The sequence below is a fragment of the Heterocephalus glaber genome, unplaced genomic scaffold (genome assembly GCF_053883595.1).
Source record: "Heterocephalus glaber isolate CG9 unplaced genomic scaffold, H.glaber_assembly_v1.0 deba00001481, whole genome shotgun sequence".
Taxonomy (NCBI): domain Eukaryota; kingdom Metazoa; phylum Chordata; class Mammalia; order Rodentia; family Bathyergidae; genus Heterocephalus; species Heterocephalus glaber.
Genome location: NW_028258317.1, coordinates 11353995 through 11375980, shown reverse-complemented (window position 1 = coordinate 11375980; position 21986 = coordinate 11353995). Strand labels below are relative to the sequence as shown.

Sequence of the window (21986 nt, the reverse complement as noted above, 5' to 3'; positions counted from 1 at the left end):
GCAAATCATCAAGAAGGTTATCATCATGACCAAGTAGGATTCATCCCAGGGATGCAGGGATGATACAACATAAACAAATCAATAAATGTAATGCAACATATTAACAGAGCCAAGGACAAAACTCATATGATCCTTGGGCTGGGGATTTAGCTCAGTGGTGCCGCCGCCTGCCTCACAAGTGCAAGGTCCTCAGTTCCATCCCTGGTAGAAAAAAACAAAACAAAACAAAACATATGATCCTCAATAAATGCCAAAAAAGCATTTGACAAGGTCCAACACCCATCCATGATGGGCCAGGGATTTAGCTCAGTGGCATTGTGCCTGCCTGGTAACTGCAAGGTCCTGAGTTCGATTCCCACTTGGGGGACACCATTCATTATAAAAACACTACAGAAAATTGGAAGAGATGGTCTCTATCTCAATCTGATAAAAGCCATCTATGACAAACCAATAGCCAACACCATACTAAATGGAAAGAAACTGAAAGCTTTCACTCTAAAATCAGGAACAAGACAAGGATGTCCACTGTCACCACGCTTATTCAATACAGTTCTGGAAACATTAGTCAGAGCAATTAGACAAAAAAAAAAAGAAATAAAAGGAATAAGGATAGGAAAGGAAGAAGTTACATTATCATTATTTGCAGATCACATGATACTCTACATAGAAGATCCCAAAAACTCACCATCCTAGAGTTAATAATTAATGTTCATCATCATATCTGGCACCGTGCAACTTCTGGCTCTTCACCAAGTAAAAATGACAATAAAAAGTAAACATTTTTAATTCATCCAGGACATCGAGGCAGCTGCAATAGCGTAACTAAAGACACTCACAAAATGGTCCGGGGATTTAGCTCAGTGGTTCCGGCGCCTGCCTCGAAAGCGCAAGGTCCTGAGTTCAATCACCAGTACCAAAAAAAAAAAGACACTCAAAAAAGTGGACTTTCAGAACTGGTGGAGAAAGTGGCTAGAATGATAGGATAGGTGTATTCGAAACAAGGAGGTCTTTTGAGTAGGATTAATGGCAATGTTTCTTTTACTGTAGTAAGTTTTAAAATTTAAACATCCATCATATTTTACACCTCAGATTATAATCCAAAAAATTAGTTTTTTAATTAATTAAAATTAATTTTACACACCCAAACAGTATATAAAAACACTGCTGCATAACAAATAAATAAAAAGTTGAATGAACAAAAGAAAAAGAAATTGAGAAAATATACACAAGGGAATTTCCCTAAAATGTAACAGCTCCTGGAAATACGTAAGAAAAAGACAATACTTTAATGATCAGAGAGGATGGTAATATAATGTTATTCACTGAAGTTATTATTTATAATAGCAAATAATTGGAAACAATCTAAATATTAATCAATGACAAGCAGACAAATATTATTATAGGTATAATGTACAATGGAATACTATGCCACTTTCTCATTTTATAGTATTAAAAATAAAAATTGGAAAGAACTACTAATGAAAAGATATGCAAGATTTATTGCTAAAGGAAAAAGTGTAGAAAAGCAAATACATACTCTGAAAAGCCAGGGTTGGTGTCTGCTGTAGAAATGAGTCAAAAAAGAGTAAACTAAACTAAAATCGAAATGGATTAAATATTAAAATAGAAACTCTGAACCAGTTGGAACAGAGGTTAGGTAGAACTCTTGAAGACATTGGTGTAGGAAAAGATTTTATGAAGAAAACCTCAGTTGCCCGTGAACTAGCACAAACAATCAACAAGTGGGATCTCTTCTTCTTAAAAAGCTTCTGCACAGCAAGAGAAACCACCAGCAGTGTGAAGAGACAACCCACAATGTGGGAAAAAATCTTCACCTGCTTTTCCTCAGACAAAGGTCTACTATCTCGAATCTATAAAGAACTTAAAAAGATCAGACCTCCCAAATTTAAAGACCCAATCCGAAAATGGGCATCTGAAATGAACAGACATTTCTCAAAGAAGTAGAAAGAGCAAATAAATACATGAAAAAATGTTCAACATCACAGGTCATTCGAGAGATGCAAATGAAAACAACGCTGAGATTCTACCTCACTCCAGAAAGAATGGCTGCTATCATGAAATCCACCAATAACAAATGCTGGTGGGGCTGTGGGGAAAGAGGAACCCTGCTCCATTGCTGGTGGGAGTGTAGACTGGTGCAACCACTGTGGAAATCAGTATGGAGATACCTCAAAGAACTAGGACTGGAAGTCCCATTTGACCCTGCTATTCCACTGCTGGGGATCTTCCCCAAAGAATTAAATGAATCATACCACAGTGATATATGTGTACCCATGTTCATAGCAGCACAGTTTGTGATAGCTAAAACTTGGAAACAGCCCAAATGCCCATCAACTGGAGACTGGATAAAGAAAATGTGTTTTTTTTATAAAATGGAGTACTACTCAGCCATAAAAAATGAGAAATTAGAGACATTTATAGCTAAATGGATGCACATTGAGGCAATACTCTTAAGTGAAATAAATAGGACACACAAGTATAAATACCGAATAGTTTCTCTGGTGCAAGAAACTGAAAGTGTAAATAAGGACTAAAATCTATAATAGGTAATGTGCAATAGGAAGAAAAGGCGCAAAGGGGAAGGAAGTGGGAGGGCTAGGGGAAAGGAAAGAAGGGTATGGAATTAATACGAGAAAATGGAAAAACAGGAACAAAATCTTTGTAAATAGGAAGGAATGGAGGGGTTGAAGTGAGGGCTGGGCAAGGGAGAAAAGTAAGAATCAAGAGAGATTATGTAAAGGTGCAAATTTCCAATGATGAATGTCATTATATTGTACACCTAAAATGTACCAATGATTAGAATGAATAATCGATAATGTAAAATAGGAAGAAAAGGTCCAAAGGGGTAGGGGTAGTGGGAGGGGCAGGGGAAAGGGAAGAAGGGAAAGGAAAAATGCTGAGAAATGGAAAAAATGGAAATAAAGTCTCTGTAAATAGGGAAGCGCGGAGGGGGTGAAGGGAGGGCTAGGAATGAGGAAAAAATAAGAACCAAGATGCATCTTGTAAAGGTACAAGTTCCCAATGAGAAATGTAATTGTGTTGTATACCTAAAATGCACCAATAAAAGAATTTTAAAAAAAAAGAGTAAACCTTGAAATCTATAGGACTAGAACTAAAAGGGGAATATGACTATTTTAGAGAACTGAATTACTGTGCAGTCTCAGATCTACTTCAATTTCACTACTATATGCCTTTGTCACAGTCAATGGGAAAACAGCTGCAGAAGATGAGGGGAGAAAAGTCTCCTACCAACTAGCATGGAAAGTTTAGAAACTGTGTTTGACTACCTCTCATGCCCAGGACCAAGAAAGCAATAAAGCCCAAGGGACTAACCAAAGAACTAACAAAGAACAAATCAGCTCCTCTGATAATCTGAAAAGAGGCAATAAAGTTGTGGTTATGGCTTAAAAAACAAAAGGCAGGAAGAAAAGGAGCTCTGAGACAGTACACTAGATATTCACATTTATCTCCTTACTATCTTCTGTTTTCTAAATGTAGGCCTTTTTTCTTTGCATCATTTGCTGAAAAAGCAAGAGACAGACACACACAAACGGCAGAAGGGGAGGAGGTGCACAGCAAAATTCTGGAGCCTAAAAACCAGAAAGCCTATCAAGAAAGAATGGGGCAGGGCCAGGGCTTTAGCTAAGTGATTCCACTGCCTGCCTTGAAAGCACAAGGACCAGTTAGATCCCCAGTACCAAAAACAAAAACAAAATCAACAAAAAAAGAAAGAATGGGGCAGTTAACAATATAAAACAGTCAAGAGTTATGAGTAGAAGATTTACCAAAGGCTAGAATAATTTTCAATTAGGAAGGTATTGAGATCCAGGAAATTCTTCACAATCGTAAGACTTTAAAAAGGTAAATCATATTTCATACACAGTGGCTCTTCTATTTACAAATTTTCAACTTATAAACTTATAAATTTTCAGAGATGCAAAGCAAACAAAACCACACAGGCTCCACACATCATCAACAGATTAAAATTACCTATCCCTTGTATGCTATATCATTCCAGATTACTGCACAAGGACATTAATAAATACAATTTCAGAACCTAAACATAAAGAGAAATGCTTCTCTGTATTTTTAATGGCTTCCATCAACAAAAAAAAAGTTACATTCATACAAACACTGGTTTGCTTTAATGGTATTGGCTTTAATTACCTAAAATAATTTATTGATGCAAATTAGTCTAGTGCCTGACAAGTTAATAAACTTTGATAGTACAAGAGTCCTGTAATTCTCAAACAAAATGTGACCTAAAGACACCCTTGTTCCTTTGACCAAAAATTAAACATCCTGAATAAAAAGCACACTTAAAGAAAATATCTTTTATCCCATCCTTATAATATTTTGGTATCTTAAACTTAGTACTTTAAAGTAATATTCCAAAATTAAATGAGAGACTCTTAATCATCTCATATGGAAGTATAGAAAAGTACTCTGTTAATCTCAAACACCACATTTTACAATCCGTTTTGCATAAAAAGAGCTAAAGATTATCCAGGGAAATAAAACATTATTACATATTTGAGTATTCCCTAAAAGAAGCAGGCTAGAATGATGTCAAACACATAAAGTTAAGACATCAATTACAATGGCATTCTGTATAAGGAGCTATTTAAGTCAGATCTAGTCAGCTGGTTACTCTTCCCTCATGGTTTGAAGAGAAAGAAAAACAGAAAATCTGATTGTTTTGCTACAGGACACTGGATATGTCTCAAAATTAAAGCTGTTTCTTGTGAGTTTATGTTACTACATTTTTTAAAACATGCTTTTGTTGAAGATTATAACCAGTGTGCATCAAGGAAGTCTTTATAACTTCACTTACTTTGTAGAGTGGAAAGTACAATTCACCCTCTCTTCCAACCAACTCATTTTCCAATTGAAGGCATAAGTATTAATGACATTAGAAAAGCATGATCATAGAATGAGCTTTTCTTGATATACCCATCATAAACATAGCCGCTAATCAATTCTCACCAAACAGTTTCAGCACAGTATCAAAATTTAAAGATTTTTTTAAAAATTTAAAAAGATTTGATATATCCTAGTATTCATCGAATTTATAAGCAGATTTAGCTTGATGGCCAAAACTTACTAAAGGTATAAGTATTATACATGTTTCTGTGTAAAAAAAAAACAACAACTTTACACCCCACTGGAATCAATACTAAAAGAATAATTACGGTTTGTGTAAGTCAGGCTTACAAGAGAAAATGAAATTTTAAACTAGCAATTTGAAATCTTCCACACTTAACACAAATAGTTTTATTTTTTCACCTTTTCAGTGACCTAAGTCTGCAGTAATAATCTACTCTTCACTTACTAAATTCAACTAGAGAAAGAATTATATATTTCTGAAGAATTATCATTTTCAATATACATAGTCAATTACAACAGTCAGAGATATATTCTTATAATGACTGAGTATTCAAGGCAGTAGAAAAGGTATTTTTCTAAGTGAAGCTAATGATACCTTTCAAACAGCAGAGAATTTTTACATCACTTACAGGAATTTATTTGCTTTTGTATTAAAAGCAGGAATGCATATCAAGGTAGATTTTTATTTCTATCAATCATAATTATATTTGTCACTATTTTGATAAGACCATGTCATAACTTGCCAAGAGAAAGACAAGCTGGTAAGCACTTTAAGATGCCACAATTATTTAGAATCAAGACTTTTAAAAGAAAAAGTCTCATCCATTTACTCATTTTAAGGGGTCAAAACACAGTAAAAGCAGGAATGGTGGGACACACATGTAATCTCCACACTGAGGGAGGCTGAGGCACGGGGGATTCCAAGTGTGACTCCCACCTGGGCACTTTGAGGGACCCTGTCAAAAAATAAAAATTGCAAAGGGCTAGGGATAGAGTGGTAGAGCAACCCTAGATTCGATCCCCAGTTACACACACACACACACACAGAGTATAATCATAGAAGTACCAGCACAAGTACCAGTCCTGTCCCAGCTACTATTCACAATGACTACATTTGTTGGACAAGCTTTTCATCTCTCAGCCTCAAAAAACAAATGTCTCCTATATAGTAGACATGGTGCAAAGTACTTTATGTACATTATGTATTAATCTTACAGCCTCACAAACTAATTATTTACAATTTTAAGTTAAAAAAAAAGTTCAGAGAGGAAAAAAATGCTAAAATTAGGAGAGCTAGAAATGAAGATGATCTCCCTAGTTTCAAAGTCATTCTACCTTCTAGTATTATCAGTTACCCCAAAATCCAGACCCTAACTATTTCTGTGATGTATCACTCACTCTCCCTGAAATGAATGTACATTATATACCTGGGGTTTGGGGGAAAGAATCCAAGCAACAAATTTAAAGCATGCACAAATGTTTTTACCTAACAGTCATTATATTTACATTTTATAAATACACAAACAAGGTGTGAGAAAGGAATATGATGAATGCTTAAAATTTTTTAAAATTATTACAGTAACACATATATCCTATCATTCTTCCCACATTGTGAAGCAGTTCTGGAAGTACTCTTTCTTGAGTGTTTCTAGCTATGCTGCATCGATGTCCTGAATGGATTCAAAACATTTACTTTGCATCATCATTTTTACTTTGGGGAAGAGCTAGAAATCAGTACCAAATCTAATGAATAAAGTAGATGAAGGTGTTTTTACAAATCTGACAGAGCCCCTTAAAAGTAGACAGGCTCCACAGTATGGAGATACCTCGAAGAACTAGGACTAGAGGTCCCATTTGATCCAGCTATTCCCCTCCTGTGGATCTTCCCAAAAGAATTAAAAGAATCATACCACAGTGGTATAGGTGCACCCATGATTATAGTGGCACAGTTTGTAATAGCGAAAACTTGGAAACAGCCCAAGCGCCCATCAACTGGAAACTGGATAAAGAAGATGTGGTTTTTTAGTAAAATGGAGTACCACTCATCCATAAAGAAGGACAAACTAGAGACATTTATAGCTAAATCGATGCATATTGAGGCAATACTCTTAAGTGAAATAAATAGGACACACATGTGTAAATACCAAATAGTTTCTCTGGTGTGAGAAACTGAAAGTATAAATAAGGATTGAAATGATTAAAACGAATAATTGATAATTTGAAATAGGAAGAAAAGGTCCAAAGAGGCAGGGGAAGTGGGAGGGGAAGGGGAAAGGAAAGAAGAGAAAGGAGGGCCGGGGATTTAGCTCAGTGGTTCCAGCGCCTGCTTCGCAAACGCAAGATCCCTAGTTTGATCCCTAGTACCAGAAAAAAAAAAAAAAAAAGGAAAGGAAAAATTATGAGAAAAGGAAAAAATGGATACAAAGTCTCTGTAAATAGGGAAGGGTGGAGGAGGTGAAGGGAGGACAGGGAATGGCAAGAAAATAAGAACCAAGATACATCATGTACAGGTGCAAGTACCCAATGATAAATGTAAATGTATTGTGTATCTAAAATGTACCAATAAAAGAATTTAATGAAAAAAAAAAAAAGTAGACAGGCTCCAGCTTCTTTTTTTTTTATTTCAGGGTTTAAAAATCTTCTAATTCCTGGGCCGGGGATTTTAGCACAGTGGCGCCATGCCTGCCTTGTAAGTGCAAGGTCCTGAGTTCGATCCCCAGTACCAAAAAAAACCCCTTCTAATTCCTAAAGGCCTTTTTCTAAATTGCTAAAATCCAATTACCAAAATTCCTATTATCAGACTATGATAATCCCAGAGAAGAAATGGAAAAAATTACTGACACTGTACTATTCAGCCTATTTTTCTTTAAATCAAATACTACTGCCATGTTTTTCTGAAATGGCCTTTTCCTTTTTCATTGCTTTTCTCTATTGTATTAATAATGTTCATGTATAAAAACTAAGGCAACTTTTAAAATTAGAGGTCAGTATAATGCTCAATTTTCTGCATAATGACAAAATCACAGAGCTAGTGAAATCATAGAGACCTTGTGCACAACAGCATTAAGGATTTGCAAAGCAGCTAGAAATTAATTTCAGTCTTCATGATGGCTGACCTGAAACCTATGTAGCATTATGGAAGAGACTCCTCCAAGCGGTACTGCTTTCCTCTCCCCTCCTGAATGAGGTAATCTGAATACTGATGAAAAATCTACTGAAGACCATGATTTTTATTTTTGTTCAGTTGATAATGAACTGTTCTAATAGAACTTGGCCAAAGACTTGGTTGGCTTCTTTAGGACCAATTCTTACTTATGTCAGCAAACCAAAGAGTAAGTCTTTAAAAAAGAAAAAGAAAAAGAAAACTATAGATATTCATGTACAAGATTTATTAAATTAGCTAACAACACTGCCCCTTTTCTTCATTCCATTTAAGACTAAAATTTCAGCCCATCAATTTAACCCTTCAAGGCAATACTCATACACATCTTTCTCCAGTATCTTGGCTTTGATTCCTCCATTGAGAATTTGTTACTTACAAACATCTACAGTACTTCTCAAATTTTACATGCATTTCTGTCACATAGGTATACTGTTAAAGTGCAGGTTCTGATTGAGTAAGCCTGAGATGAAGCTATTTGAAAGAAGTATACTTAGGCTTACAAGCACACTTCTGAGTGTCAGGATCTATAGCCTGCTTCTATAAATATCTGTAGGCACTTATCACTTTCCCTTTTGGTATTCTCATTACTTACATACACATCTTCTCTCTCAAATTGTATTATAAATTTCTTGGGAGGCATGATATACATCTCAATTATCTTTTTCTCTTTTATAGCAACTAGACAATCAAGTAACAGAAGAAAGGAGAAAAAATAATACTGATGATATAGATTAAGTTCCTTCAGTTTGGGCTATAGAGCGTCTCTCTATGGAATCAAAGGTAGGCTAATGATCTATTCATGCTGTGAGAAGTGAACTGTTTTTAATCATTTCCATAATTAAATGAAATAGCACAGCAATGATCAATATCAGAATGGCTCTAACCAAAGCATGCTTTTCCTTACCTAGTAACAGAGTGAATAGCACAGTCCTGTAACCTGTTTAAAAGTCAGCAGATTTTTTGGTCATTAGAGAAACACAAATTAAAACAACACTGAGATTCCACCTTACTCCAGAAAAATTGGCCATCATTGAGAAATCAAATAATACCAAGTGCTAGTGAGGATACAGGAAAACGGAATCTTTCTCCACTGTTGGTGGGAATGTAAACTAGTACAACTACTACGAAAATCAGTATGGAGATGCTTCAAAACACTAAAACTAGAAATTCCACTTGACCTAGCTATTTTCCTTCTAGGTATTTTCCCAAAGAATTAAAGACATCATATTACAGTGACATATGCATACCTATATTTATAGCAGCACAACTCACAACAGCTAAATCTTGGAAGCAGCTTAGATGTCCATCAACAGATAAATGGATAAAGAAAATGTGGTATTTATACACAATGGAGTACTACTATGCTATAAAGAAAGATAAACAAGTCATTTGTAGGAAAATGAATGCACCTCGAGACCATAATGTTAAGTGAAATACATTCAAGCTTGAATATTGCTCATATGAGAAACTTAAAATAAAAATAAAGAACAAAACAAAAGATAAGAAGTAGGGAAATAGATCTTTCTCAAGTGGTATGGGGATCAAGAGATGTAGGGAGGGAGGAGGGAAGGAGGAAGGGGGATGAAAAAAGGAATTAAGATGTGTTACAATTCCTGACCTGAAATTACACTACAGAGTTACTGTGATAAAAAAAGCATGGTACTGGCAAAAAAACAGACCCAAGGATCAGTGGAACAGAATAGAAAATGCAGAAACAACTCCTTATCTTCGACAAAGAGGCCAAACACCTTTACTGGTGTTTGGAAAAAAACTATCTTTCCCCATGCTAAAGACTAAAACTAGACCCGTGTCTCTCACCATGCACTAAACTAAAATCAAGATGGATCAAAGATGTAAATATTAAAACAGAAACAGTAAATCTGCTGGAAGACAGAATAGGTGGAACTCTTGAAAACACAGGTGTACGCAAAGACTTTATGAATAAAACCCTGATCACACGGGAAATATTAGAAAGAATCAACAACTGGGATCTCATCTTATTAAAAATCTTTTGCACAGCAAAAGAAATCACCAAAGAATAAAGAGACAACCAACAGCATGGGAAAAAATTTTTGCCAGCTGTTCCTCAGACAAAAGACTGATATCTAGAGTATATAAAGAACTCAAAAAAACCACCCCCCCCAAATTTAAAGACCCAATACAAAAATGGGCATCTGAGATGAATACACACTTCTCAGATGAATAAGTACAAATGGCAAATAAATATATGAAAAAATGTTCAACATCATTCAAGAGATGCAAATTAAAACAATGCTGAGATTCTATCTCATGCCAGAAAGAAGGGCTATTATAAAGAAATCAACCAATAAAATTCTGGCAGGGCTGTGGGGGAAAAGGAACCCTTCTCCACTGTTAGTGGGAATGTAGACTGGTGCAACCACTGTGGAAATCAGTGTGGAGAGTCCCCAAAAAACTAAGTCTAGAGGTTCCATTTTACCCAGCTATTCCCCTTCTGGTATCTTCCCAAAAGAGTAAAAAGCACCATACCACAGTGATATATGTTCATCCATGTTCACAGCAGCACAGTTCGTAATAGCTAAATCTTAGAAACAACCCAAATTCCCACCAACTGATGATTGGATATAGAAGATGTGGGGTTTTTTTATACTATAGAGTACTACTTAGCCATAAAGAAGGATAAACTTGAGACATTTATAATTAAATGGATGCACCTAGAGACCATATTCTTAAGTGAAATAAATTGGACACACGTGTAAATACTGCATTGTTTCTCTGGTGTGAAAAACTGAAAGTGTAAATAAGGACCAAAATGTATAATATTGTGAAATAGAAAATGTTCATATGGGAAGGGGCACAAGGGAAGTGGGAGAGGGAAAGAAGGAAGGGAAAAGAAAAAAATGAGAAAAAAAGATAAAATGGAAACAAAGCTCTTGTAAATAAGAACGGGAAGAGGGACAGAAGGGAAAGGAATGGGGAACAAATATGAATTGAGCTGTGTCATGTATAGGTACAGATTCCATATGATGTGATCATTATGTATATCTAAAATGTACCAATAAACTTAATCATAAAAAATGTGTTATATACATGTGCCAGGTGCATACAAGGAATATAAACATTATGTACTACAAACATGTATTAATAAAAAAAGTAGATTTTTAAAGGAAATATCCAATCAAATAATAAGCCCATAATTAGGAAGAGTTAGGGGAATATCATGGCCAGTAAACAAGACAGAGTACACAAAGAATTACTGAATTATCAAATCCAATGTCCTTACCTTAAAGTCTAAAAATTTTAGTTAATTTACCCGAAGTTGCAGTGTACAGTAAATTAAATACTTTAACATCTGTGCTTTGCCTAATGCTGCCTCTTGAATGGACACTAACAAAGGTATAAACCTTTCATTGTTCTTAAAATCTATCTTGTGAGTAGATTTATTTTCAATTATTGGAGAAAGTAAGACTAATCTATTTTTTGAAAAGAGGAAAAATAACATGAACAAGTAGTACATATACAAACCCAGAAATATAAATGCTCAATAAGTGAAAAATATTCAACTTTGGTTGTAATCAAAGAAATGCAATTTAAGTCAGGTATCATTCTTGGTTTATAAAAAATTCCATAGACTATAAAACACCCACTCTTGATTATAATGAAGGAAGTGGGATATATTTTTATACTTTTGGCAGGAATATAGATGGCCACAACTTTTCAGCAGGGCAATTTCGTACCATGTATCAGAAATCCTAAATAAAAGAGACCATATGATCCAAGAAATTTAATTCTAGAAGTATCCTGAGCATATATTTGGGGATTCACACTCAATATCATTGTGTGTATATCTTCTGTACATCTGTATAAATGAAAAACTGGAAATAACCAATAATCTATGTATCTTAAAAGATTAAATAAATTGTAGTGTACTATAAAGCTATTTAAAATTCATGATATATAGTTTAGAAAATATTTTCAATAACTGTGGAAACAAGACATCTTCTCTGAGCCTTTTACAAATTTTAACTGATCAGACATATTTATTGACTTCAAATACGACAGTACATTTCAGTACAACTCAACCTTAGGTACATCACAGAACCAAATAAGAATACAAAAGTTAAAAGTTCTCGCCAGAAATGGTGGTGCCTGCCTGTAATCCCAGCACTTGGAAGACTAATGCAGGAGGACTGCAGAGGCCAGCCTCGGCTACATAGTAAGTTCAAGGCCAGCCTGTACTACATAAAGAGAGGCTGTCTCAAAAAAAAAAAATTCTGTCTCCCCCTGCCCCCACTTTCTCTCAGTGGGGCTTGTGTAACATACAGAAATAAAAGACCAAAAATTCTATAGACAAGACAGCTCACACCAAAAGATACACAAATGACCCTTACATATTAAAAATTAATTTTAATTAATATTAATATCATTTATATTAAATAGAATCATATTAAAACACAATGAGATGCCACTTCTCACCTATCAGAATAACAAATTATTTGACATCATACCTTGCAAGGGCTACAGGGAAACTGTTACACTGTTGGCAAGATCAGAAAACAGCACAACCCCAATAGAGGAATTTCATAACCACATCTATAAAATTACACATACTGTACATTTACCTTTGCCCTAGCAACTTCATTTACAGGAATCTATCTCAAAGATATGATATCAAAACTATGTAAGCATAAGCTAGTATTTACAGAACTATCTGTAACAGCAAATAAGTGGAAACAATAGTGGACTGACAAATCCACCCTGTGTAATGTAATTTCTTAAAAAGAAATATACATACATAAATATAAATACATTTGGTACATTAAAAACTCAATGATTAGAATGAATAATCGATAATGTAAAATAGGAAGAAAAGGTCCAAAGGGGTAGGGGTAGTGGGAGGGGCAGGGGAAAGGAAAGAAGGGAAAGGAAAAAATGATGAGAAATGGAAAAAATGGAAATAAAGTCTTTGTAAATAGGGAAGGGCGGAGGGTGTGAAGGGAGGGCTAGGAATGGGGAAAAAATAAGAACCAAGATGCATTATATAAAGGTACAGTTCCCAATGAGACATGTAATTGTGTTGTATACCTACAATGTACCAATAAAAGAATTTAATACAAAAAAAGAAAAAAGAAAAAAACCTCAAAGGATGGAATGGTCATAAAATTTAAAAATAAACTTAAAAGTCTTATATTAGGAAGGAAATAAGAAGAGAAGACAGCAGAACTATTCAAATACCATTTGCTTTATAGACTTGGCTTTGGAAGAGTTTTACATGAGTATAAAATAAAAGATAATTTTTTTTCTGGAGACAGGGTCTCTCTGTATAGTTCAGGCTGGCCTCGAACTCACAGTGATCCTCCTGCCTCAGCCTCTCAAGTGCTGGGTTCATAGGCGGGCGCCACCACAGCCCACAATAAGATAAAATTTTAAAACTTAAAAAAAGCAGGGTCAGGGATTTAGCTCAGTGGTTCCACCCCCTGCCCTGCAAGCACAAGGACCCAAGTTTGATCCCCGGTACCAAAAAAATTTTTAAAAACCACTTTTCTTGAGGACTGGATTCTGTATTTATTATTGGCCTTAATGTTTAAAACTGACACCTGTGAATTTTGTTGCACTTATTTTTAAGACAGTTATAAAATTTTAAATTAAATAAATCAGCTTCCTAATTAGCTTCCTAAAATAAGCAAACTTTTTCTAACTTTCTGTACATACTGAACAAACCAAAGAACAATGGCAAAAATTTTAAGTATTCAAGTATAGGTCAGTTAGGGTTAGTTACAGTTTATGATCTATAAACATAATTAATAAGATTAATGAGAAACTATTTTGAATAGAGGAACTGGAGTAGAATATTAAATCTCTGAACCACAGAAGATACTTAGGATATACTAGATAATTTCATTCCAATTTAGCCTTATTTCTCTTACTTCACTTTTCCAAACTCTTGTATACGACCAATGCAGAAATAATACTACTAAGAAATACTTAGGCAGAAAACAATTATTTTCAATCCTGAATAAACCTATCTCAGATAAAAGCAGAAAGGGGCCAACTAATTACATATATTTTAATATACATCAGGCCTTGGGAAGAAAATTATCACATTGAGTTTTTGTGTTTAGTTACCTAGCTGCAAAGGCTTTGTAGGCATAGAGCAGTATGTTTTAAAGTGCTTTTGAGATCAGGAAAAGGTAGTTACTTGCCCCTAGAAGCTTAGCATTATGTCTCTAGTGTTATCTTATGAATACCACTAAATTTAAATATGCCTACTTCTTTAGGGCTAAGGTGCTGAGTGCCTGAAAAAAACTTATTGTAGTAAAAGAATATGTAGCAGTTTCCATACCAAGTGGGAACATGAGTTTTTTATGTTTGTATAGAAAGGAATAAACTTGAAATCTGAGAAGTTGGAAGACAAAAGAATACATTGGGGAACACAGAGGATGTAATTTGTTAGGTGAGATAAAGAATAAGGAGGTTCCCTAACTCTGACAGAATTATCAATCAGGCAAGCAACTCAAAGTTGTGATTAGATAGATGTTTTATAAATATTTGCTAACTGGTACACGCTTACTAAAACTAGACAAACACTGTGTTCAAATTGAATCTAATTTGACTTGTAATTCTGGTTTATTAAACCTTTTCTGGGACTTTATCTTCCAGATCATTTTGACAGGTATTCTCATTTGTTCTAGGCTTCTATTTTTCATTACCTTAGAAAAATAAATAGACAAAATGTTAACTTGATTTTAGTAAAATATAGATTTTATTTGAAAAAATCCTTTACATACTTAGCAGAACTACTTTTCTACAAAAAGCTAAGTCATTTCAAAGAAGACCAATGGAGGAAAGAGTATCTGATATAGTTTTCTTATTCAAGTTTTCAACTTTTCTTTCCATTGAATTTTTTTGTCCTTTGTACCTTTCAATAACCTAAAAATGATTTCTAGAAAACAACTCTTAATTCAAGCCATTTTATGGATAAGGAGAAGATAAGCATTTAGTGTCCTTAATAATAGAGTAGTCTCTAATAGCATTATACCAACACTTCTAGAAGGAAAAAAGAATCAATGTATACTGAAATTATAAAAAAAGCACCATACAGAATATGTTTCTCTATACAGAAATCACTGTTGTATTCTTATAAGTGGTAATAAGAAATTCTGCCATTTAATATTACTATGTTTATAATATAGCTTTTAGTTCTCAAAAGTATACTGACATTTAATTTAGTTTTTTACAGTGCTTTTTTTCTGAAAAGGACACAAGTGCTATACATGGCTTTTATATACATCTTGTAAGTACAAAGATAAAGAGAAAAAACTATTTCAAATACAAGTAATAAAATTTAATGTGACATGATGAAATAAGCACTGCTAATCAAAAAACTTGTTTCTAGTCACAGTTCTGCCTGTAACCTGCTATAACCCCCTATGGGTTACATGTTTCTTAAACTGCAAAGAAAATGAGTTTCGCTCGTCTTAATTTGGCTTTCTAAAACTAAAACTCTCCTACAATTAAAATATTTTCAAATATTGTATGATAACAACAACCTAATTAAACGCACATCATTTTGCCATACGGAGTTTGTTCTTCACTTTTATTTGAATTTGACCTAAAACATAAGCAAGTAGGTTGCATAGTCAGGATGTACTTCGGAGGAAGAGGGACTGAGGAAAGATTCTTTTGTAAAATGGGATATGTTGAGCAGGTTAGGAAGTTGAGTAATGAGTGCATATGTAGAAGATCTTGTCATTCTGCAATCAAGAGCACTAAAGAAATACGCTTCAGAGGCGGAAGAAGGCCGTAACAGGACTTAAAGGAGGCCTAGAGTTGAGCCTGTCAGATAATCACACCCTTTTCCAACTCTTATTCTCCCAGCAGAAACCATAACAGTCTCCAGTTCCGGGTTCCCAACCAATCCTATGAAGCCACAACAGATGGCTCTGCAAACCCGCGCACCTTTTCAGAGCTCAAGAGTGAGATCCACACGGCCCCAGAATCTGTCGGCTTTACACCGTTCCCAAAGGGAGGAGGTGGAAGAAAACACTAGTTCTATCCCCGGTCCTTTTGGATTCAGGTACAAGGTCCATATGGCCCCAAAACTGAAACAACGCCCATACTCTGAGAGTAAAGGGAGTTTCTCCCGTGACCCTCCCACGTACTATACTCCCCCAGGATTCATTCTCCTGTTTACAGGTCCCAAACCCTGACCGTGATTTCTCGGGCCTCGGGGAGCCTGGGCCTGGAATGTCGACAGACGGATGGCAAAGTGAAGGCAGAGGGGGAGGTTGCACTCCTCGAGCCGGGAGGAAAAGGTAAGAAAGCAGCGGGAGCAATGTTTCCTCTCGCCGAGAGCGGGAGGCGGTCGGTGAGTGTGTCGAAGGTTCTGTCATTCCCCCATTCACTCACCAGGAGCAGCAGGGAGCATCTGAGGTCGGGTAAAGATAGGAAGACAGCAGGATTCATGGTAATGCTAGGGTCCGCCGCAGGGACAGGCGTTGGTAGCTGGAACTGGACTGGGTTGTGCTGCGAGAGGAAAGGGCTGGGCTCCGGGAGCCGACAGCAGCAGAGAATCCTCCCGGCAGCTGCACCTCGTCCTCTCGACCCGGAGCTTCAGCAGCGAACACCCGGGACAACTTCCAGGGAGGCCTCGTACGCCCTCACTTCCGGGTCCTGCCCACTTCGGAGCACGTCGGGAAATGTAGTCCTCCACTTCCCTCGCCAAGCACGTCATCCAGCGCCCAAAACTTGCTTTCCCAGCAGGCCCTTAAACCAGACCCGTCGAGCCTTCTCGCGCTAGGGCCTGTGGGATTGAAAGGGCAGAGGGCGGTGTACCTTTGAGTTTCCCTGGACAAGAACTACAATTCCCAGAAGACTGGGCAGCCGAGCGCCTCCGGAGGCCTTCTGAAGGGGCTTGCTGGCTTCAGCGCCTTGGGTTTTGAGCCTACGAGTGTGGTGTCACGCGCCTAGCGGGAAGGGCGGCCCAGTGGGGGTCGCCTCCTGGAGCCGCCCCCGGGACGTCAGTCCTGGAGGAGGCGAGGGTGAGTAGGAAAGGGCCTAGCTGAGAGGCTCGGATCGATTGGTGTGCACCACCACTGCCGCAGACTTACCGTCCTCCCGGCCTTACCCTTAACCTGAGCCTCCTCGCTCGCTGGCCTCCTCGCCTGCTGCCTGCTCTTTCTGCGCTAATTCCTTCATTACAAATGGGAGCCCCCACTTAGGGCCTCAATGAGTTAATGTCTTATCCCTAATTGATGAGGGCCCGTGGAAAGAGTAGCTATCTCAAGAGATAGGATAGCACGTTGTAAACTGAAAAGTTCAGTGCCAAATGGTTGCTTCTAAAGCATAGCTTAGAAGGATAATTACAAATTCCTTGGCCAAACAGTCAGGGATCTTAACCTGGCTCCTGGTAGCTCTCCAGGATCTTCTGTAAACACCCAGCAGGTCCGTGTGCCCTTAAGGATAGCTACGTACTCACTACTAAGCACCCAGGAGGCAGCACTTAGAGCTTTTATGGTTCTTCCTGCACTCTGCCTTTGCTGCAGCTTTCCTGCTGCCTAAAATGGCCTTACCTCATCTCTTTCTGGAATGCCATCTCAAATGTCACCATCTCTGACATTTGTCAGCACTGACATCTGTCATAATCAACCACCCTTTTATCCCAAGGAAAATTGCTTTTCCTTTGTGTGTGACTACAACACTCACTAGTTTTGTACAGTTATGATTATCAAGCATTTATTACACTGGCTTGTTTTGTAACAAGATAAAGATGATGGTACCTTTGCATGTTGTAGCACTTTTAACAAAGCCATTTTGATTTTCATCTATAAAAAACAATTCACAGGCTGGGGATTTAGCTCAGTGGTTCCGCCGCCTGCCATGCAAGTGGAAGGACCCGAGTTCGATCCCCGGTACCAAAAAAAAAAAAAAAACAAAAAATACATCTCTGCTAAAAATAATAGCTTTCCCAGGGTGACAAAGTTAAGTCAGTGGCAGAGGCCAAGAATAAGATCTCCTAACTTCTATGGCAGTGCTCTTATCTCTATACTACTTATCTGCCCCCCTGACAGAACCCAAATATAGTTGAACTGAGGAATTAAAAAAGAAATTAAACTTTGATCCTGCTTACCCTTTGGACTTAGTACTCAGTCTGTAACCTTTCATTCAGTAAACATTTACTGAGCACCAACTCTCAATGTTACAATGCTGAGTGCCGAGAATTATGAAATGAAACTTGTAAATACATATAGACACAACTAAAATCTAATTTTAATGTGTTTTTCAAAGTATACAAAGAACATTTTTGTGGTTCTGATGTGCCTAAAACTGATCACTTAAAATTTAAAATGATAGGGCTAAGAGTTCAGAACAATGCCTATTACATAGTTGGCACTTGTTAAATGAATAAACATAGTCCACACTTTTCATTTTTCATATTTTACAGAAATTCAGAGAGCTGAGAAAATCTAAGGACACACTGCTGATTATTAACAACCCAACCTAGAACTCAGGCACAGTTACTTTCTACTATGTTTCTGCCTCCACCTCAGTTTTGTGGCTTCTCCAAGTGACTTTAATATAATCCTATATATGATTATATTAGTGGTTCTTCTGACATGACAGACAAGCTCAGACATAACTGAATTGTCTCACAGTACCATTTTCCTCTATATTTTCTGTCACTATGTTAACTCAAATTGCCAGCAAAATAAACATGAGGAGCTTTTACCATAACTTTAAAAAATATTTTCTCCCTAAGGAAGAATTCGAACCAAATATCCTTGTCAATGACAATAGAAGTTCTTACTTGTTGTGGAGCAAACCCAGAGTTTTTGGAGCAAAACTCCCCAAACCCCAGGAGGCACAGAAATTGGAATGACATGCTTTTTAGTGAAATTGGAAGGGACTTGCCTACCTTCATGGCAGCAATTAACTGGAACCAATTAACAGCTGCTCACTTATCATTAGTATGTACAGTGTGTTCCAGTTTTTCATGATTCTCATAACTCCTACATTTCTTACACCTGCTATCTCCTTGGTACTTGTTGACATTCAACTCTGGATTTTTGATAGAGCACCTTAGGTTTAGCAAGTATATTTAACATCATTGATGTATCTTCCCTTCACTCCTTCTTACAAGATGTTCAAATTCTGGCTACATTCCAAACATATTCCAACCTCTACTTTGACCACTCTTCTGAGAGGGAAGTCACTATTTTTCTATGTAACATATATTTCTAAAAGGCCCTGAAAAAAAGACATGAGATTACCAAGCAGAACATTTTTTCTTAGTGAAATATGCTTAATCCTAAAGATATTGTGTTCCTAGTAAAATCTTAAGGTCAAGATCTCAAGCTAGGTGTGTTTCTTTAGTGGATCAAGAAGAAAAAAATTTTAAAACCTTAACATTTTGCAGACATGGAGAAAAGAACTAGGTGCCTTTTTAATAGTGCTTAAATCTGGTTGATTCTGCTTTGACATCTGGCTTGATCTACAGCTTGATTCTAAATGTCAATTATAATGTTTAGTATTATATGGAATCGTATTACCTGTATTAACTTAGAAGTCACTGTGCTCGTTGAATCCTGTACCTAATGTTAAATATTGGGTCTTTTTTTGCTCAATCTTTGAGAATGGTTTTAAAAGCACTGGATCCTTTTATTTTATAGATAAGCAACTTGTACTAATGTCACTTAATTTGCCACATTATGATAGTTCTAGGACTAGGATTACATTGTTTTCATTGTAGTGAAATATTTCTTGTAAAATGTATTTACAACATCCACACTTGGACCTGATGAGACATGTTTCAGAAATGTTTCCTGCATATATTCATTGACTAAATCATTGTTTCAGACTCCTCCCGTTGTTGGGACAACTATGAACAAGTCAGAGAACTTTCCCTTTACTGGTTCTTCATTAGCATCACAAGTTCATGCTGCTGCAGTTAATGGAGATAAGGGTACACTTCAAAGGCTCATCATAGGTAAGCATCCCCCTCAGAAACTGTAAAAATGACTCTTTGTCCTAAGGGAGTTTGTTAATCTTAGTTTTAATTTGCAATATATCCATGCATTGTAATGGAAATATATTGGTATTTATATTTTACTCCAACATTTGGAGAAGAAAGAAATTGAATGCTGAAATTTAAAAACATGGATTAGGATTATGTGAAAAGGACCTGAGAAATTTCTGTGTATTTGGCACTCTGTTAGTCGGCTTTTGTTACTTTGCCAAAATACGGTGGTACCTCGGTTCACAAACTTAATTCTTTTTATGATTCCGGTAAAAAAAAAAAATTCTTCCATGATTCTGGTTGCATCCAAATTGAAGGCATATGCAGTTCTGCGACCAGAATTAAGTTCGTAAACCAAGGTACCACTGTACCTGAGATAAACAACTTAAAGGAGGAAAGGTTTATTTTGGGCTCCTGGTTTCAGTCCATATTTGTCTGATTCCATTGCTGTGGGCCTGAGGAGGCAGAAGGATATAGTGGAGTAAAGCTGTTTATCTCATGGCACTCGGGAAGCAGAAGAGCCAAGCCTCCCATTTCCACCACCTCCCGATAAAGCTGTCAAAATACAATCTCATCAGTGTATTAATCCAGTAATGAAATTAGAGCCCTCATGATCCCAAACCTCCAAAAATCCAACAGCTGGCAAGCAGGCCTTCAAAACAACCTTTTGCAGGAATATTTTAGATAGCAACTGTAACAGCCAATGAATCTTGATACTGTGTTATTAGAAAGGGAATTAATTACTCTTTTAAGGACAGACCTAGAATGAGAGAGTGGACATGGATTTTTTAACATTTAATATATAATATACTCAATGTACTAATGTTTATAATAATTAAAAATTGACTCAGTTGTGCTCATTTATATGTACAAATGATGTATAGAAGTCAAGTGTACAAAGGGGGAGGGGAGAGGGAAGTAGGAAAAGGGGATGGAAAAAGGAATTAAGATGTATTATGTACATGTACCAACACCCACATAAGGAATGTAAATATTATGTATTGCAAACTTGTGCAGAAAAGGAGAGGGCTGGGGATTTAGCTCAGTTGTGTCACTGCCTGTCTTGCAAGCACAAGGTCCTGAGTTCAATTTCCGATCTCCGGTACCAAAAAGGAGAAGGAGAAGGAGAAGGAGAAGGAGAAGGAGAAGGAGAAGGAGAAGGAGAAGGAGAAGGAGAAGGAGAAGGAGAAGGAGAAGGAGAAGGAGAAGGAGAAGGAGAAGGAGAAGGAGAAGGAGAAGGAGAAGGAGAAGGAGAAGGAGAAGGAGAAGGAGAAGGAGAAGGAGAAGGAGAAGGAGAAGGAGAAGGAGAAGGAGAAGGAGAAGGAGAAGGAGAAGGAGAAGGAGAAGGAGGAGACGAAGAGATGGATGGAGGCGGGAGGGAAGGAAGGGAAAGGAGATGAAAACAATTGTGTGTGTACCTGTACCAGTTCCCCTCAAGGAATGTAAACATTATGTACTATAAGCGTATTAATTTTTAAAGGAGAAGTTCAATGTAGAAGTTCTAGAGAAAACAAAATAGGGGAGAAGCAGTATCTATGGACGTAATGGTGAGGAATTTTCTAGTATTACAAAAATCACAAATCCACATATTCGGAAGTCCTGAAGAGAGTAAATAAGATAAAAAAATATATTATTTGTCATCTTTCTACATACTAATGTCAGGTAACATCATAATTGACAACTTGGGCTGGAAAATAATGTCTAAACTACTCTAACTTTCATACTTGTTTCTTCAGAATTTGTTTTCATCTTACATTTCCAGGAACTTTTACCAATAGTCCCTAACCTCTGGGAAAGCTGATTGTTATTTCTCATACCCAGTACACCACAAATTTTGTATTACTTTTTTCTACACATTCTAGTCCCTCCCTATTCCTTTCAGCTAAGACCTTCCCTTATTCTCTACTGAACAGAGTCCTA

The 21986-nt window shown here is 36.6% G+C and overlaps 2 protein-coding genes across 9 annotated transcripts in view; one reads left to right on the top strand and one right to left on the bottom strand.

The window, feature by feature from the left end:
- Nucleotides 1-16716, bottom strand: part of Erp44 (endoplasmic reticulum protein 44) — a 96751-nt gene extending 80035 nt beyond the window's left edge. Inside the window, exon 1 of the mRNA XM_004864920.4 lies at nucleotides 16460-16716. Within this exon, the coding sequence (XP_004864977.1) occupies nucleotides 16460-16516 (57 nt within the window). The 5' untranslated portion in view covers nucleotides 16517-16716. The remainder of the gene's footprint in view (nucleotides 1-16459) is intronic.
- Nucleotides 15961-21986, top strand: part of Invs (inversin) — a 174671-nt gene continuing 168645 nt past the window's right edge. For 3 of the 8 annotated variants that reach the window (XR_206094.4, XR_002389442.2, XM_004864921.4), the window contains exons 1-2: nucleotides 16864-17091; nucleotides 19907-20036. Coding sequence is in view for 6 of the 8 variants with exons in the window: in XM_004864921.4 (XP_004864978.1) it covers nucleotides 19931-20036 (106 nt within the window). In the remaining 2 variants the exon portion in view is untranslated. Of the gene's footprint in view, nucleotides 16128-16246; nucleotides 16366-16861; nucleotides 17092-19906; nucleotides 20037-21986 lie in introns of those variants that run through there. The other 5 variants (XM_021244615.2, XM_021244620.2, XM_021244616.2 and 2 more) reach the window with 4 other exon arrangements.